Source organism: Acipenser ruthenus, chromosome 7, assembly GCF_902713425.1.
Source record: "Acipenser ruthenus chromosome 7, fAciRut3.2 maternal haplotype, whole genome shotgun sequence".
Taxonomy (NCBI): Eukaryota; Metazoa; Chordata; class Actinopteri; order Acipenseriformes; family Acipenseridae; genus Acipenser; species Acipenser ruthenus.
The window spans coordinates 38,635,409-38,655,473 of record NC_081195.1 but is presented as its reverse complement, the minus strand read 5'-3'; the positions used below and the strand labels follow the sequence as shown (position 1 = coordinate 38,655,473).

Here is a 20,065-nt window from a genome sequence, read left to right as displayed (position 1 = left end):
CTTTATAAAAGCCAGTGTTTTAATCCACAATCTCACATACATGCCTTTACACTTGAATGCTGCAATAATTTGGCAATATTTTCTAAATAATTGAATACCAACAGCATTTAGCATTCTCATCCAGAATAGCACTCAAAAGGTACTTTTGCATGAGTAGTGCACAAATATTACCTATGCAGCCAAACACTATACTCCTGATTGCAGTTCTTCATGCCCTTTTCAGTTCTGGCAAATATTTATCTATTTTTACTAATCTAGGTCGTAATTATATGACACAATTGATTATATGACAGTCGCTTCTTTGAATTAAATTGCCACATGACAAGCCTACTGTATTATTTAATAAAGTACTTTCCAAAAAAAAAAAATTGTCAGGACCTGGGCTGAAAAACAGTCAAACATATTTTATCAAGCTCCAGACATGAAGGGATCTACTACTGGAATCAAACCAACTCTCCAGAGGTAAACTAAACCACTTTGCAACTTAGAAAAGTGCCACTGTCCTTTGTAGTTTAACTTAGTTGAGAGACAGGTGGTTTACCCGCAGTTCAGACTGTGGGAGTTGCAGGTCAGCTCAAGGAGTGGCTGATGGAGAAGGTGAGATAGACAGGGATCCAGGAGGCAAGTCATTTAAGAGCAGGTGGGGATACAGCTTGATGAGGGAGTGGGTGTCAGGAGGGACTTTGTGGAAGTGATGTGGAGCTGTGGAGGGATGGTAGTAAGGCAGGGAAGGAACAGCAGTGAGCTTCAGAGGCAGTGAACAGTGGCCCTGAGACAGATAAAAGAAACACAGTTTTATACTTTTATGTTACATTACATGATGCTGAAGGAATTAAGTCGCAACTGAAAACACATCAGTCATAAGAAAAACAGTGATTGGCACTCAACGTCAAACCACTGCATCTAGCTTCTAGGAAGTTGAGTTACTTTAAAGAAAATAAATGTTTCCAGGGTTTTTTTCTGGAGATATGTACATTTTTAAAAATGCACTCAGACTCAAACTCCCAGAAGCAACTCACGTGTGCAAATTAACTGTAAACAGGGGCATGTTCTTGATATCCTCACAGTTGAAAACCTGTATAAAGTCAATAAATTTGTTTTGCTTTATCATCCTATGGTTCCTCTGCTGTCTCAACTCTTGATATTTACTGTTGTGGTATTAGAATCACTTTTTTTGTTTTTTTGTCTGTAGCAGTGTGTGTGTGTGTGTGTGTGTGTGTGTGTGTTTGCATGTCTGATATATTTTAACTTGAGCAAGAATTTTTCTTTTAGTTTTGCTATCCACCTATTTCTTTAACCAAATAAAGCTCCCTCTTTTTTTCCTGATGGCTTGCTTAATGACCTGTTAAACTATTGTGATGACTGCTTGTTTAGTCTGTATTTCTTAACCTTAGAGATAAATATTGGTCGTTTGTCTTTGCATTATATGACATGATTACGACCCTTACTAAAATATAGTATGAACAGATTTAATTTACAAGGAATTCTCAATGTTTTTTTTTTTGAATACTAAGTCAAGACAAGCACTCTAGTACTGGTATGCCAAAAAGCAGTGCTTTTCTTCTAGTTCTGTCATAGCACTTTCTGGTACCTTGGCTGAGCTCCTGGTCCCCGCCAGCACAGCTTATTAGCTGTTTTTTTTCCTTCATCTAACATTTCTTTTCATTTAACTAAATGTCTATATTTTCGGCAAGTTTTCAGCACCTTTTCTTGTACATGTTTTGCAAAAGTGATTATTACACGTCTGCTTACCACATCCCTCTCTGTCAGGTACTGCAGACCACCAATATTTTCCAGCTTCTCAAACTTCCTCCACTTGGCACGGCGGTTCTGGAACCATATCTGTCACAGAGTGAGAAAAGAAAACTCCATGGGTTACTTTATATTCATTGCAACAGCACCCTTACGATAAAAACAATATGGGTTTCCCAATCCCTGTAAGTTATACCCCTTCTCCACTGGTACATCCGACCCATGAAGGCTCTGTGCAGTATGGGTACAGGTGATTCTCCACTGGCTATTTGTCGAGCCGAGTGAGGATCAAACAGTGAAACTCTGGCCTCACAAGACATCTGAATCTAGCTGCGAGCCAAGCCAGGGGCGGGGTTAATGATTTTCGTCATTACGTTGCATGTCAGTACACTTCAGAAAAAAAAACAACAGCGAGTGTGATGAGAGAAAAGTCCAACCTTGGGACACTGAGGAATTGCAGGCCCTAGTTTCTCTGTGGGCAGATAGAAGTGTTCAGGAAGATCTGTCGTGTGTCAGAAATGAGAAAACACTCAATTCTAACAAATTTCTCATCCTTGACCTTTATTATACTGCATGTATAATATTAAAGAAAAAAAAGCGAAACTAAAACAATTTTATATTTATTTACAAAAATATAGTCAAACAAAATACTGTACAGCTGTACCATACATACAACTACGGCTCTCGTTGCGCTTGTGCTGCTTCTTTTTTTTAAGCACCCAGACAAAAAACAACTAGAAAAAATAACTATCCTTAAACGGGATATGTGAAAGGGTGGTGGGCAATTCACTGACACACACGGGAGACAGAAGGTTTTATTTGAAACACTGCACTGGTGCCCAGTTTTATTTAGGTAATTTTATTTTTATTATTTGTTGCCAGATGGCGCTGGTGTTGCAACTCCCCTTATACCAACGATGGTAAACAAGGGTTGCACTTGTATCCGTTACCACGCAACAGTGCTCTGAAATAATAATGAAAACCAAAGACGAAATAAAAAGAGAAAATAAAACACAGTAATAAAACTACAAAATAAAGGTGCTGCTTACGCAGTGCCCCCACTGCCGCTATGCCGGTCAGCTCGGGTCTCCGTCCTACGCTTGGCTGTTCTCTATACACTGGGGTGGCCAGAGTTCCCCGTATATCTACACTCGTCCCCTCGGGTACGTAATTATTTATTTTAATTCTTGTTTATTTGTTTAAGGCGGGCTGTCTTCCTCAGCTGTGCTTGCCTGTTTTGTTCTATCTTCAACCGCTGGCGTCCCTGCCTGGTCTTTGTTTACACTGGTGTCTTCCACCAGCGTCACGGGGTATCCCTTCTCAGGCCACCCAAATGCATAACCAAGCACAATTTTTATGGGCTGAGCATCCTCCCAAGGCCCGCCTCGCAACCACTCAGAGACAGGGAAAGCCAACACACCTTCCACCTTCATTGCCATGATTCGGAGGTGGTTCTTATGAGGATACTGCCCTCTTCCTGCAGAACCATGCATGCGCCAGACAGTCAGCACAGATCTCCCCTGTTACAGAATATCTTTGATAAATCATATTTTTAAAACCTTTTTTCCCCTTTAACAGAACTAATTGAACTTTAGTAAGTCGATATAATCAGTAAAATTTGCGGATTATAAAGACATTCCTAAATATATTTACAAAATATAGCGATACAAGATACAGCTGTACCGTTGGTCTATTAATTCTTGAACACCATTTGTTTGCGCATCTTTTGGCAAACTGAGTTAATTAATAACAATAATTATAACAACTGTCTTTCATTGTGTGTGACAGTCAGTAACACAGCTCTGCTCTGCAGTGGAAAAACAACCCAGACTCCCCTTAACCACACCGTGAGAGCTCGGTACAGCCCTGGTGTGGCTCGGTTGTACAGTGGAAAAGAGGCATTAGTGGTTAGGGGTGTCAAGTCAAATTTAAAAAAAAAAGTTCCATAAATCTTAGCTGTTGTACACTTCTGTTTGCAATGTTTTTCTATGTGCAGTTTCTTTATCTAGTATGATAAAAAAAATCTCAGTTTGCTTACCTTACTTTCAGTTATTATATTACTGTTTCACTTCATAGGCCATTTCATTTCAGGATCAATGCATGTCATTTTTTGTCAGCACAGGAAATACATACACACATGGAAGCCTAGTGCTGCACTGGTTGTTATACCTGCACTCTGCCCTCGGGGAGGTGGGTCTTGGCAGCCAATTTATCCCGTGTGTGCAAATCAGGGTAGTGGGTGATCTGAAAGACCTTCTCCAGCTCTTGCAGCTGTTCGGAAGTGAAGGTAGTTCGGATTCTCTGGCGCCCCTTCTTGTCCACTGGAATCACATAGGTGGTTTACAACATACATACATACATACATGCATAAATACATACATACATACATACATATGTAGCAAGGTGATTTAAATTTTTAAGAGAAATAAATAAATAATGTGCTTATCCAAAGAAGCTGGCCTGAGTGTCATACCATTAGTAAATAAACAAACAAATACATCACTGCTGCTCTATTAAAAGAAAAGGGGGAACCTTAGAGAACAGCTTTTATTTGTTTATATTCAAGTTCGTAAATATATATGCTTTAAGTGATACAGTCATTGAATTTATTCTCTGTAAAAGCCACTAAGATAGTCCTAATGCTGTAGCACTGTAACGTGCAAACTGCTGGGACTGAGTAAATAAACTGAGTGGTTTGTGAACTTTAGTTTCGGTTTCTCCGAGTCTTCACTGCTTTCACCATCAAAAAGCCTCCGGACCAGGTAAAAGCACAGAACAAGTAAACACAGACAACGCAGAGTACTACAAGAAACATGGACATACAATCAAGCAGGGGCTTCTCACAGGTGGAGGTCGGACGTGAACCTGTGACCTCCTGCTTTGAAGCATAGCACCGATACCGTTGTACAAAATAGCTGGGTTCCCTTGCAGGAGCATATATTGGGATTATGTCTTCATGTTTTAGATGGTGTCACCTACCAGCCCTGAGACTACTATCCCCGTGCACGCTACAAATACATACACACATACATACATACATACATACATACATGCATACATACAGACAAAAGAGTCTGCAGAGGAGGTACAACAGAAGGATGAGTATAAATGAAAAAAACAGCAGAACTACAGTATAACTTGAAAATAAGTGGGGCCTGCTGTCATAGCATGTCTAAAAATGCTTGGTGTTCAAACCATTCTCTTACTTTTCCTGCCCATCAATAATCGTCCAGTTCCTAATAGCCAATTGATCCCAAAACTTTGTCAAGATCCTAATGATTCAGCATTAACAACATGACTAGGTAAACCATTCAATACCCTTACCCTCTGTCCTAAATTGTCTCCACTTAACTATGTCTAGTCCTGGTTTCTGTTCTGCATTTAAAGTATTGTTCAGATTACTTGATCAACTCCTTTTAAGATTTTAAAGACCTCAATCAAGTCCCCTCTAATTTTTCTTTCTTCTAGGCTAAATAAATTCAGTTTCCTCAACCCATCTTCATAGCTCATTCCTTTAATCTCTGGGATTAGTCTGTTTGCTCTTCGTCAGAGTTCTCTCCAAGACCACAATTGTCCCATATCAGGTTTACTCACTATATAAGGACCGACACACTGGGGTGTCACTGGCCTCAGCCTCCTGTATTTGCTCTCTCTGGCACAGTTGCCCCTCCCTGGGGGTTGTAGAATTCCTATTGTGGACAGCCTCTGTTCTCAGTGAAAAGCTGGATGGGGGGCTGGTTTGTTCAGGAGGTTTGGTGTGGGGTGGGGACTCCTGGATGGATCCAGTCACTGTCCACAGGGGTTCTTTCAGCAGGGCTGACTTCCACTGTAAAGCAAGCTCTGTTGAGGTGAAGAGGATCAGAATAGTTGAATCAAAACATTTGTACTAAATTACAACACCCATTATAAAAGATTACCATAGTAAAAGCATAACAAAGTGTAATAAAGCATAGTGAAAGCATGGTAAAGCAAAGGCATGTTTTGTAAAACCTAGAGAGGTATGGGATAGCATATTAAAAAAAATGGAAAACCGTGGTAAACTTTGGTAAATTCATTGTATAACTATGAGAAAAACATGGGTAAACTTTTATAAGGGACATTTCAACTTTCTGTTTTGTCATTAACCATAACATTAAAGAAGTGCTAACCAAGGTTTTAAAATATTTTTGACCCTTTACAATACTAGCAACATTATCTCTGCTCCCTTTAATTCAATTGACACTCTTTTGGTTCTTTGCATATGTTTAACAGTATATCAAAGACAACTCTATAGATGAAAACTTGCTGATGCGTCCTAGTACTGTCCCTAAATGCTTCATATATTGCATTTCAAACTCTCTCCAATGGTCAATCAGACTATGTGACCTAAACAAAGGTACCAGGTGGCAGAAGTTTATTATAGTATTGTATAAAAAATATTCGCAATATTTGGAATAAAACAGTCTCAACACAATAAAAGGGGAACTAGTAATAAAGATTAGGAAAGCTAAAGAAAGAGGCAAGAAATTGAATTTTAAAGCGTTGGCTGACTCTCCTTTGGAGTGCTAGACACATAATTTATTTTAAATAAAATAATGAAATTAGGACCCTCCAACAGATGTAATCCTGATACCTGCTGAAGGGACATGTCATTGTTGTTTTATTCTTTCAGTTTCCTAATATCCTAAATCAAGGTTTAGATGTCCTAAAAATAATTCAAGTAAGTAAGGCTAAATGAGAGCTCCCCTTCACAGCTCCTGACCGGCCCTGCCATTTAGTTCAGGCTTCTCATATAAACTTGGGGCTAAAAAGAGACACAAAAACCCACTTGTGATCCAATTAAGATTTTGCTATTGTTTGTCGTTCTATACCTGTCTGTCTGTCTGTCTGTCTCACCAATTGTATGGGGCTGCTTAGCTTTTGCATACAGTTATTACACACTTTTGTCATTGTTTTTTTTTTTTTTTGCTATTGTCTATATCCATAAAGTGTTACCAAATGTTTTTCTAGCCTATTTTATTTATTTATTTATTCATTTATTCATTCTTTAACCAGGAATAAACCCGTTGAGACCGAGGCCTCAGTTACAAGAGTGTCCTGGCAAATGACCAGAAATAGACTGCAGTAATTTCACATTACTAAAAACAGCATCAATCTAAAAGACAATCTGGAATCAGAAACATTTACACTTTGATAATTCTTGGAAGTTCCTCATTAAAATCAATGTAATCTCAGTCATTGTTCTACGTTTAGCTGATACATTTGGGTTATTTGATGCATATCCCAGATACTATGGTCCAGACTATTCCATGCCATAGGGCAGGACCTTCTCCAAGGCAATTGATAAATAAATACAAGAACCCAGGGGGACACAGCAAAATAATCTTACCCTTCTTGTGATGAAGATTTGCGCTCTGCTCCTGGCACTCTGGGTAGCCATCTTCCCTCACGGACCTCCTCTCCTTCCCTTCCACTGTTCTTAAATCAATAGGTTTCCTTAAAATCTCCTCAATGGAGTGGTGGATCACTGGGGAAACACTGTACCTCCCCACCCTTGAAGTCTCTCTGCCTCCTCTCCTCTGGTCTCCCAATTTATATTCCAGCTCTGCTGACCCACTCATTGCAGTTATTGTATGGTCAAAGAATCAAAGGAAGATGTATCTACTCCGAGCACTGGACATTGAAAATTCCTGATGCAGAGCTTCCTCACTTAATGATTGATGTTATTCCATTTGAATCCCAACCAGCCATTTATTATTTATTAAATTGTATAATTGTAAGACGTGTTTTCAAACTAAATAAGACTGCTTTATACCTACTTATTCATTTTAAATATATCTGAAAAAATCACAGCCTAGCCAAATTAAAAACAATTGAACAAATTCTGAAATATTTTCCCCACTGCTTTTATTTATTTTACAGGAACGTTCCTTTTCTAATTCTCCTTATTTGGCCAAATGCCCATTAACTCAACTTTTTCCTTTCTTCTGACTTCCTTCCTCAACCTGTGCTGACAATGTTTCTCACTAATCTATCTCTCCTTCCTAGTACTGGTTATGCTTTGTCTGAAATTAGTTGATAATGCAGATACCACATCATATGATCATTAATAGAGGGAGCAGGTTTACTGTGTAACCACACTGCAATAAAGAGCTTGCTTTGGTCTGAACAGCAGCCAACTCAACAGACACCTGCCTTCCATCCCCTTCAGTTAGACATTTTAAAGCAGTTTGTGTGAACTTTATGGAGTTCAAGAAGTTGTCCTGCCAAAACTTTGAAAAAAACACATACATTATAAAAGATACATAGATAGGAAACTTAGGGGCCGATGTAAGGATATGTGCAAAGTGATTTGCTGCTGAAAAACATTGATATCGCTGCCATAAAATGTGTTTAGCTGGCGTAAAGTGGGACTTTAGCGGTCATTAAAAATGTGGTGTATGTAAAGAATGGTTTTCATCTGGCGTTCTGCACCTACTATCAAATTAGCACTTTGGTATTGAAATGTATTCAAATGAAGAAAAGAGCATAGAATTGGACAGGGATCTGGAATACTAAGCAGGCTCAAACATTATAATGAGATGTAAGGATTTAAAACTTTGCACCTCCTCTTACAAGGTGCAAACCAAGCAAGTAATTAAGAGCTTTCCCATTCTGTTTTGTCTAAGCACCTGTAAAATGCATGCAGATAGTTCACTGTAAAGAACATATTAATTAAATTAGGGTGGGACAGGGAAAATCTTCAGCACTGCAGTGATTCTTCATGAACGCAACGCACATGGAATTAAAAATGCAAAATGTATTCAAATAAAAGTAATAAAAACAGTACTAGAGTTTTGAATGCTTCATACGCTCCTGCAGACTCGCTTAGTTTAAAAAGAGAATATGTTCAATGAATCGCACTATTTGAACTTGAACTATGCAGGACTGTTCTGTGTACTTGTTCAGTTACACTTTTGATAGTTCTGTGAGATTTGTAGGCTTCAGACAGTCTCAGCTGAAAAAGCATAACTAAAAAAAAAAGCCACAGCGTGACACTCTTCCGTGGAACCCCAGGTGTACACACGTAAGCAAGCCCAAACTAATTGAGTTATTCCGCTATGGAGGACAGTGTTCTGGCACAACAATCTGATGCCTTTAAAAATTCCTGCAACAGGCTGGAGGGTAAGGAGGGTAAAGTCAGTAACGTCAGATGTTGTCTTATCTATTGCAAAGTACCGTTTAACGTCCTTGACAGAAAGCTAGTGAGATGTTGTATTAATTATTTACCTTATTGAGTAAAGTTTGTTTACTAAAATGTAATTGTTTATAGAAGCCAAAATAAAAAAAAAAACTGTATATAAATAATGTATACGGCAAAATGTTAATGCATTATTTAATGTGAATGTAATTTTCACATTGTCCCTAATTATAACATAATAGGACACCATTGTCTATGTTAGGGGATAGTGGCTATGGCCTGCGACCCTGGGTGGTGACACTATTGAGCAATGCTGAAACCGAAGCTCAAATTTGCTACAACCATGCCCATGTAGCAACGCAACGTGTCATCGGAGAACTTTTGTCATCCTGAAGAGTCAGTTTCACTGCCTGAACCATAGTGGGGGTGCCCTCATGTATGCACCTAAAAAGGTCTGTAAAATCTCATATAGCGCCTACTGCTCTGTACTCCTAACTCACCTCACCTCTGGGCTGTAAGTGCGGCAGCAATTGCGACCCGCATTATCATGATTGTGGCTTATTATTTACTGTAAAGCCATAAATATTTGCAACCAACCTATTTTGCTCCAGAAATGTTGGCGACCTGTTGCAATATACAAAGTATGTATTGTCAGTCAAATTTGATTTTGTGTCAAAAATGTTTGCGGTTTGTTTTCATACGCGAAAAACGCATAATAAAGGCTTGCAAAAAGTTATGGCTTTACAGTATGCGTGTTGAGTAATTTGCATTGCTCCTAAGCTTACATAGGCTGCAATGCAAAATAATAGACTATTCACGGCAGACTCAAAACGGGGCTTGGTGTGCAGCTGTCAGCTTCCGGCTACCAGTGTCAAACTGCTGTGGAGTTGTAATCTGAGAGAAATATGCCGTTGAATTGTTGTGTGTCCGATTCTCAATGTGATCCTGTCACAAAGACGGCCAGAGTGGGTGGCGTCAGACCAGAAGCAGGAAGGAATACAAACACAGAGACTTGGATTTTGGTTAGGCTGAGCGCGTGATCGCGCTCAGCATTTAATAAACAGAAAATAAAAGGTTTGAAACACAAAAACACGGGACACGGCACTTGACGCCAAAATAAACACACAGACAAAACGACTGACACTTAACAAACGGTGCACGGAGACAAACAAACACGGTGAGAACAAACACTTATATTTACGATTTTACTTATTTTAACTCTCCTCTCTCTCTCACCCGTTCTCCTCTTCCGAACACCCAACCCTGACTGAACGAAATGTGCGTCTATATATACTATTGTGCTGGGATTCAATTACTAATTAATTATTCACTTGAATCCCAGCACGTGAATTAATTCTGTGCAACCCCGTGCTCACATATTACATTTAACCAGCACGTGAAGTGATTTGTGCTCTCCTCGTGCCTAAATACAAATCTACACTTTAAATACACGTGAAACACAGACCCGTTTATATCCCGTGTACCAATCTATACACCAACATTTACACACGCAACATACACACAACACACAAATGCACACAGGGGCGGGGCACTTTGCCACATATACCCCCCCTTGTGCGCAGCACACATGGCCTCAACGGCCACCTCCCCCCTTAAAAACCCAGCAGTCCAGGACAAAGTCTCGGGCTGGGAAGGGAGGCTTCAGTGGGCCCATGGCTGGCCATGCTGTCAGCACCCCTGCCGGTAGTGGCACGGCTGACAGCCTGTTGGTCCCGTCCTGCAGCGAAAAAGCTGCGGGGGCAGGTGGTCCCCCGACCTCCCCCTTCTTCGTAGCCGGCAGCTCCCTCCTGTGGGGCTCCGGCCACAAGAACTCCTGCAGCGAAACTGCTGCTGGGGAAAGTGGTCTCCAGACCTCCTCCCCCTTCGTGGCCGGCAGCTCCCCTTTCTGGGGCTCCGGCCACCGTACTCCCTGCGGAGGTACGGGCAGCAGAGGCAGCTCCTGCTCCTCTGCTCCGGGCGGTGGTGGAGGCAGAGGCAGCTCCTGCTCCTCTGCTCCTTGCGGTGGTGGTGGCGGAGGCAGAGGCAGCTCCTGCTCCTCTGCTCCTTGCGGTGGTGGTGGCGGAGGCAGAGGCAGCTCCTGCTCCTCTGCTCCTTGCGGTGGTGGTGGTGGAGGCAGAGGCAGCTCCTGCTCCTCTGCTCCTTGCGGTGGTGGTGGCGGAGGCAGAGGCAGCTCCTGCTCCTCTGCTCCTGGAGGTGGTGGAGGCAGAGGCAGCTCCTGCTCCTCTGCTCCTTGCGGTGGTGGTGGCGGAGGCAGAGGCAGCTCCTGCTCCTCTGCTCCTTGCGGTGGTGGTGGCGGAGGCAGAGGCAGCTCCTGCTCCTCTGCTCCTTGCGGTGGTGGTGGCGGAGGCAGAGGCAGCTCCTGCTCCTCTGCTCCTGGAGGTGGTGGAGGCAGAGGCAGCTCCAGCTCCTCTGCTCCTGGCGGTGGTGGTGGCGGAGGCAGAGGCAGCTCCTGCTCCTCTGCTCCTGGAGGTGGTGGAGGCAGAGGCAGCTCCAGCTCCTCTGCTCCTGGCGGTGCTGGCTCCCTCTGCTGTGGCGGCTGGGCATGTGCACGCCGTGCTGCCTTCAGCAGCATAGCGAGAGGCTGCTGGGGGACACCAGCATCCTGCCCTTCTCCCCCCCAAAAATTTTCAGGGGGTTGAGCCTGTAACCCCTCCCCTTCCGGCTCTTGGGGCTGAACCAGCAGGCATTTCCCCTCTGCTGGTGGCTTGGGTCCCAGAGCTGTGGAAGCCCCGACTTGCCTCCCTTTGGGCTGTGGACGCACCGACTCCTCCCTTTTGGGCTGTGGACGCACCGACTCCTCCCTTTTGGGCTGTGGACGCACCGACTCCTCCCTTTTGGGCTGTGGACGCACCGACTCCCCCCTCTTGGGCTGTGGACGTTCGGGCTCCCCCCACTCAGGCGTAGGACGTTCGGGCTCCTCCCACTCAGGCGTAGGACGTTCGGGCTCCTCCCACTCAGGCGTAGGACGTTCGGGCTCCTCCCACTCAGGCGTAGGACGTTCGGGCTCCTCCCACTCAGGCGTAGGACGTTCAGGCTCCTTCCGCTTGGGCTGTGGACGCTCAGGCTCCTCCCGTTTGGGCTGTGGACGCTCAGGCTCCTCCCATTTGGGCTGTGGACGCTCAGGCTCCTCCCATTTGGGCTGTGGACGCTCAGGCTCCTCCCATTTGGGCTGTGGACGCTCAGGCTCCTCCCGCTCGGGCTGTGGACGCTCAGGCTCCTCCCGCTCGGGCTGTGGAGGCAAAACCAGCAGGCATTCACCCTCTGCTGGTGGAGATGGGGACAGCAGGTACTCACCCTCTGCTGGTGGAGATGGGGACAGCAGGTACTCCTCTGCTGGTGGTCCTGCTACCTGGGCTGCTGTTCCATTTATGGTTGCCTCCAGGTAGCTGAGGACAAACTCCACACCTTCCTCCAAGGTGTTTGGGGTGTGTTCCTCCTGATATGCCTCCCATCTCTCACAGTCCATCATCCACAGAGCCCGGACGACCATGGGCAGAGACTGGGCCTCCAGCCCAGCATTCTCCAGGAACCAGCCCCGCAGTTTGATGGCGTCTTCTGCCATTGACTCTCTTTTTTTCTTTTTTTTTTTTCCCCCAAAAACAATATTTGTAATCCTTTTTTTTTTTTTTTTTTTAAACAAAACCCCTCCTGGTCTGACGCTTGGAGGCGCGGCTATCCCACTTCTGACACCACGTGTCACAAAGACGGCCAGAGTGGGTGGCGTCAGACCAGAAGCAGGAAGGAATACAAACACAGAGACTTGGATTTTGGTTAGGCTGAGCGCGTGATCGCGCTCAGCATTTAATAAACAGAAAATAAAAGGTTTGAAACACAAAAACACGGGACACGGCACTTGACGCCAAAATAAACACACAGACAAAACGACTGACACTTAACAAACGGTGCACGGAGACAAACAAACACGGTGAGAACAAACACTTATATTTACGATTTTACTTATTTTAACTCTCCTCTCTCTCTCACCCGTTCTCCTCTTCCGAACACCCAACCCTGACTGAACGAAATGTGCGTCTATATATACTATTGTGCTGGGATTCAATTACTAATTAATTATTCACTTGAATCCCAGCACGTGAATTAATTCTGTGCAACCCCGTGCTCACATATTACATTTAACCAGCACGTGAAGTGATTTGTGCTCTCCTCGTGCCTAAATACAAATCTACACTTTAAATACACGTGAAACACAGACCCGTTTATATCCCGTGTACCAATCTATACACCAACATTTACACACGCAACATACACACAACACACAAATGCACACAGGGGCGGGGCACTTTGCCACAGATCCAGAGAAAAAAATGTATTTTCATTGTTTTCTCAAAAAAACAAAGATGAGAAGAGTGGGTGCAGAAAATAAGAACAGACATCAGTCCTAATTTTTAGGTAAATAAAAAGAAACATCCAGTTTACCAATGTATCTTCACATAACAATATAAGAAAATTAATATAAGCTGCAAAGCACTGGGGGGAGGACAAAACACATTTAACTGAAGGAACCCTCCAGGAGTCCACAGCTAGCAGCTACCCTCTCCTCCAGGAGTCCACAGCTAGCAGCTACCCTATCCTCCAGGATTCCACAGCTTGCAGCTACCCTCTCCTCCAGGAGTCCACAGCTAGCAGCTAACTTATCCTCCAGGATTCCACAGCTAGCAGCTACCCTCTCCTCCAGTCCACAGCTAGCAGCTACCCTCTCCTCCAGGGATTCCACAGCTAGCAGCTACCCTCTCCTCCAGGGGCCGTATTCACTTAAGTCTAAGACAGGTCAAAAGTCATCAATTTGGACTTAAGTCTTATTCACGAACAAAATTTAACAGAATTTTGGTCTTACGTAAGATCTTAACTTTAAGACTACCTTGAAGGAGGCTTAAGTCCAGATATGCCATTGAAACAACTTTTGCTTTCTGCCATGGCTTGACAGGTGATAGTATATGATTTATTTGATGATCATACAGAAGACAATTGCCCTAAGCATGTTTTTTATAGACAGGGAAACCCTGTTGTAAGTTTTTAGCGAGACTGAATTGAGAAGCCGTTTTACTAGAAGATCAATTGAAACTAGGGTTGCCACTTGGCCCCATAATTCGGGAACACTGTGAGACACAACATGATTTTGAAGTTGCCTTTAAACTGAAGGAAATCAATACGTGAACTGAGCACTGAACCTTGGCTAAATTGATTCTGTTGATTATTTATCTCGAGGCAGCATGACAATACAATAATAGCTTTTAACAAATTAAATAAATAAATAGGTACCATCATCAATATTTATTTATTTTATTAATAGTTTTAAAAATATATATTTTAAAGTTTCTTTATAGTTTCTAATAGTATATCACCTTCTCCCACTCAAATCATTAATACTGACCAGCTGTTCATTAGACAGCGTGAAAACTTGATCAGTGTTATTATTTAATTGGTAGTCAATGTATATTAGGGCTATAGATTACTAATTAACAGGATATAAATAGTAACTTTTAAATATTGAGAACTGAAATACTAATTTTACAAAATAAAAAAAGTATCTTGAATAAACCTACACATGTTTATTCAAGATGCTTTTTTATTTTGTAAGATTTGTATTATCACAATGATTCAGATAATTAAGAAGCAGTATAAATTAAGCAATTGTTTAGTGCTCAATTCACTTTTTTATTTCTTTCAGTTTAAGGGCAACTTAAAAACCCTGTCCAGTCCCAAACTGCCCTGTTCCGGAATTATGGGGCCAGGTGGCAACCCTAATTGAAACCTTAACAAGTATTTTACATACCGATCAATCTCCATCAACTAACCGAAGCAATGCAATTCCAGCTTTGTTGCAGGTGATTTATTTATTTATTTATTTTTTTACAGTATTGAATATGTTATTGCAATGTAGATCATACCATTAACATTATAACTATAATTAGGGCTGTACATCTATGTTTAATTTATAACAAGCAGCACCAAAAGCACAGCTTGAGAGGAATGAAGACTTCATTAGCAGAGCTAGAAACATACAAAGTAATACCAGCCAGTCTTGGATTCAAGGCCAGGACTCACGAGGCCAGGAGCCACAAGGCCAAGTCGAGCCCAAGGCCGGGAGCCTTTTAGGTCAAGGCCAGTCAAGGCCAGTCGAGGCCGGGAGCGATAAAAGTCAAGCCCAGTCAAGGTCAATGACAAGCATTTTAAAAGACAAGGCCACAGTCAAATATGCAGTTTTATTAATTGGGATAAGTTGGGGTAAATGTGAACAGTTTTCATCAAATTCATACAATTGTAAACTGTAAATTGTAAAATAGTTCTTTTCCAAAAAGGACAGTCCATTTCTGGTCAAAACTGAGATAAAGCTTGCTTCTTGTACAGCATATACTCTATTAGAATGGTACTCAAAAAGACAGGTTAAAACAATTTCACTTTATGTGTTACTGGCAACAAAAAGATGTAAGTTTTACAAAACAGTTTTTCAATTGTATCCTGGAAAAGAATCAGAAAAACACAGTAACTGTAAACACTTTACTCCATCAGAGTAGAAAACACTGTGCAAATCAATTGGGAACTTTTTTCAGTAAAAGTTTTACTATACTGATGCAGAGTCCTAGCAGTAAGTTTTCAAAGGTAGTTCATCTGTAACGTCATACAGTCATAAAATGATGTAAAACTAATAAAACTTATAAGCAATACGTTAGTATGACAGGAGTCACTGTGTGAACAATAGTAACTAAATTATTTACTACACAACAAGCAGCTATTCACTTTTTTATGCTGCACAGGTCATTTTGCAAAACATATTCTCATGGAAGACAAAGACATTGATAAAACGAAATAAAAGTTATTACAGCATGTTTTCACAAATACACTGTGTTCTTATGTCACTATTTACTATCTGTTGACCAGATAGACATTCATTCAGAACCAGTTTATCATCCACAAGGGTAATCACCGTTTACAGCACAGCAACTATTCTCACAATGCTGCTCACAAGAAAAATAACTTATTTTAATTTTGAGTTGCACTTTAAAAACACCAGCTGAGAGAGAAGCTTGTCTCCCATTCTTGCTCTGTGTGGTCTCACACTCTCTGAACAGGTGCTGATGTGGCTGGAATAGATTTTCTAACAAAGGCAACATTGTTTTGTAAACATTGTTTTCCTGTGCTGAACCCTAGTGGTCAGTCCATGAAAATGTGCTTTGAGTTTGGGAATTGATGTCACCCAAGTAATGTTGCACAATGTGCCGTGTTAATGTTGGTGAAGCAATCCCCACGGTAATAATAATAATAATAATAATAATAATAATAATAATAATAATAATAATAATACCTAGAAAATAATTGCCATTTTCAAACATATTTTGAATATATATTCAATATATTACTTTTTGTGTAGTACAATGAAAACAATCCTAATCCTTCATTTAACTTTATTGTTCATTTTAATGGTTACACTTTATATTAAGGTGCTGCTTATTAATGTTTTATAAACATTGTATAAATATACAATAGGTGCTTAATAACTATGTTATAGAGTGTTAATAAAGCATTATCGGTGGTTTATAACCATGCATTAGCCATATACAGAATTACGTTTTTATGAAGGGGACAGTTTTTAGCTACCTATTGTACTTTGGGGTGTTTAAACATAATTCTATATATGGCTACTGGATGGTTATAAACCATATATGATGATTTATTAACACTTTATAACATAGTTATTAAGTATCTATTATAGATTTATAAAACATTAATAAGCAGCACCTAATATAAATTACCATTTTAACTATGCTTATGAAGATCATAAATATGTCAGGGATCTCTGAGCACATCCCTTGTCAAATCATAATGTCAATACCACAAGGGAATCGTTTTTCAGCATACCTTATCAGTTGAGATTACCGTATTTACTGGAATTTAAGTCGCACTTTTGTGGCCAAAATTGGGGGGAGCGACTTGGATTCAAGGTTTTTAGTTAGGGTAACAATTTACATTTGCGCATGTCAATTATTCTGGTGCGTTTGAACAAGGCATGTCTGGACCAAACTCCCCTGTAATGTTGTTGAAGCTGAGACCCTGGGATCCTTCAAGAAGCTGCTTGATGAGATTCTGGGATCAATATGCTACTAACAACCAAACGAGCAAGATGGGCCGAATGGCCTCCTCTCGTTTGTAAACTTTCTTATGTTCTTATGTAATGCATTGAATTAGAAATATATAATCAGCATAGAGTGATATATGATGATTGGAGCCCTGTATAGTAATGGGAGCTATATTGGTACTTTGTCTAATACACCACCCACTCGATATATTGCGGGGTGTCGGGGTCCAATATAAATCCTCTATATATCAAGGGCCGCGATATAGTGAGAGACCCATAGAAAAACAAATAGGCTAACAAATAAATACTGTACAATCACTCCCTCATTTTATCGGGCGTGTTAGAGTCCAGTATAAATCCTCTACACAACCTGCTTTTTCTCATTTTCCATATAAAAAGCAGCACACCATTTTAATTCGTACAGTGGAGGGTAATTGCTTCTCATCAACTTCAGTCTCTAATTAATTTCATGAGTCTTCCTCTCCTTTCTCAAATGCACAAACCCGCTGCATTGAAAGAATCCATTCCCAACAACAACATAGGAGGCTGGTTGCTAGGGAGCTGACATCACTCCCTTGTGGCTTTTGCTAGTGCATTGCTGCCACACTTGAACACCTCGTTGGCTAAAATAAAAACTGCTTCAGCAGGGGGCTCCCGAGTGGCGCATCCAGTAAAGGCGCTCCGCGCGGAGTGCAGGATGTGCCTTATAGCCTGGTTCGAATCCAGGCTATGTCACAGTCGACCGTGACTGGGAGTTCCTAGGGGGCGGCGCACAATTGGCCAAGCACTGCCCGGGTAGGGAGGGCTTAGGTCGGCAGGGAAATCCACGGCTCACCGCGCATCAGCAACCCCTGTGATCGATAGGGCACCTGTGGTTCTGCAGTGGAGCCGCCAGATCTGTGTTGTCCTCCGGCACTATAGGTCTGGCGGCATCGCTGTGGATCCGTACTGCGAAAAAATGACGGCTTGGCAAGAACACGTTTCAGAGGACGCGTGCTCCAGCCCGAAGTTGGCGAGGGGGGGGGAGGGTGGTTGCAAGCGGTGAGCTGAGGATACAGATAATAATTGGGCATACTAAATTGGGGAGAAAACTGGGGTAAAAAAAAACTGGCGATGACTAAATTTAAAAAAAAAAAAAAAAAACGCTTCCTGCAACTTTGTGTTATTGTGCAATATGTGTGTGTATATGATAACAGTACGATATCAATGTGTTGTTTTTAATTGTTTTGTCTATTGTTGTTTGTGCAGTAGGAAATAAAACCAACAGTAATTCTAAGTGCCTATATATATATATATATATATATATATATATATATATATATATATATATATATATATATATATATATATTGCAGCTAAGGCATACACAGTTAGACTGTAAAAATGGGGAGCCAACTCCAGGACTGCGATATATCTGAATCCGCTGTATAGTGAGGGGCGATATAATGAGGAGTGGGTGTAACTTGTGCCAACGGTTCTAAGGAAAGGAGAGATAATAATGGTGACAATCGACATCCCTGTCGAGTACCTCTGCCAAGCGCGAACTGAGGAGATAACACTGACCCGTCTGCATGCATGCAGTAGGATTATTATATAAAGTGCGGATCATGTGAATAAAGGAATGACCAAAACCAAAGCATTCTAGAACTGACCACAGGTAATTCCATTCTAGACGATCGAATGCCTTCTCGGCAACCAGAGAAAATACAGCGCAAGAGGCAAGTTGATGTGGGGCTTGGTCTAAAATATGAAAGGGACGCCGTATGTTGTCTGAAGCAAGACGGCCTTTCAAAAAACCTGTCTGATCATGATGTATTAGGTTACCTATGTATTTCTCCAACAGCCTAGAAAGAGCCTTTGCAAATAATTTTAGGTCTGAATTTAAAAGTGAAAGGGGCCTGTAGCTAGAGCATTCTAAAGGGTAATTTACCTTTTTTTAACAAGCAACAAGATCAAAGCTGACTTCTGATCTCTATGGAAAGAGCCATTTTCCAATGAAAAATTTATAGAATTTAGTATTAATGATCCAATTTGGTCCCATACTGCTAGCAATAGCTCAGATGGAATGCCATCCAACCCAGGGGACTTTCGCTAGCTGACTTTCAACTGGGTTGAAAGTCAAAATAAAATCTCCCCCCATAATAAGTGCACAATCAGGGAATCCTGATAATTTAACCCTGATGTTCTCAAAAAATTGATGATCAAAAACATTGGGTGCATAAACTGATGCTATGCATAATTTAACATTTGCCATTACTTGACAGAAATGGCCTTCAGTATCATTACTACAGCCATTACTGGTAATATTTATCTTTGTGTTAACCGCAATCAGTACCCCTTTTGTTTTAATCAAGGTGCAGGAGTGAGCAATGACTTTATAGTGTTTATTTTGAAATCTGTAAACATTGGCAGATTTGAGATGGGTCTTCTGAGTGCATATAACTAAGACTGCGCAATGAATAAATAGACAGCAGTGAGAGAAGTAACCATATTCTAAAATTAGCATTGGACAGATCAAATACAACAGAAGTATAAAATGTTTTAGAAATCCCCACAATGATATAACAGTACACTCCCAAGTGAAAAACAAACACAGAACTATTTTTACAAAGTTGACTAGCTGAGCGAAACCACAGCTCATAACGCTGCTGTGATCCTCATTGCCAGGACAAACACAAAAAATATTAGTTTCTGTGGTTTCAAACCCGCATACAAACACCCAACACATAATGCACTTCAGGAGGGTAAAATTATATAGCAAGTAATTACAACCATTACAAAAATTTTGAACTCCAAGCTGCCTGAGAGATTTTTGAACCAGGGCGAAACTCTTTCTTCGCTGGGCTGTGAAAGCAGAGTAAAAAAGAGAGCTGCCATCCTGCCGTGGTGGTGTGTCTAAATTTCTGGCAGCCCGGAGGATGAGCTGCCGATCAGTATAACGAAGTAGTTTAAATATAAAGGTCTGGTCAAGGTCAAGGTCTGTTTCTGCGAGCGCTAGATCCGTCATAAATGCGGTGAGCCCTTGTAGCAATTCCCAT

General features: G+C 41.4%; 1 protein-coding gene across 1 annotated transcript; it reads right to left on the bottom strand.

Annotated features, from left to right (window-relative positions):
• On the bottom strand, nucleotides 1-8,535 carry LOC117414775 (homeobox protein ARX-like). The gene is made up of 5 exons (XM_034024571.3): nucleotides 7,121-8,535; nucleotides 5,347-5,592; nucleotides 3,922-4,073; nucleotides 1,753-1,842; nucleotides 1-769 (listed from the first exon to the last, which is right to left on the bottom strand). Exons 1-5 carry the CDS (start codon nucleotides 7,350-7,352, stop codon nucleotides 575-577), a joined length of 915 nt encoding a protein of 304 aa, XP_033880462.2. The 5' UTR covers nucleotides 7,353-8,535; the 3' UTR covers nucleotides 1-574.
• Nucleotides 8,536-20,065: the final 11,530 nt, after the last annotated feature.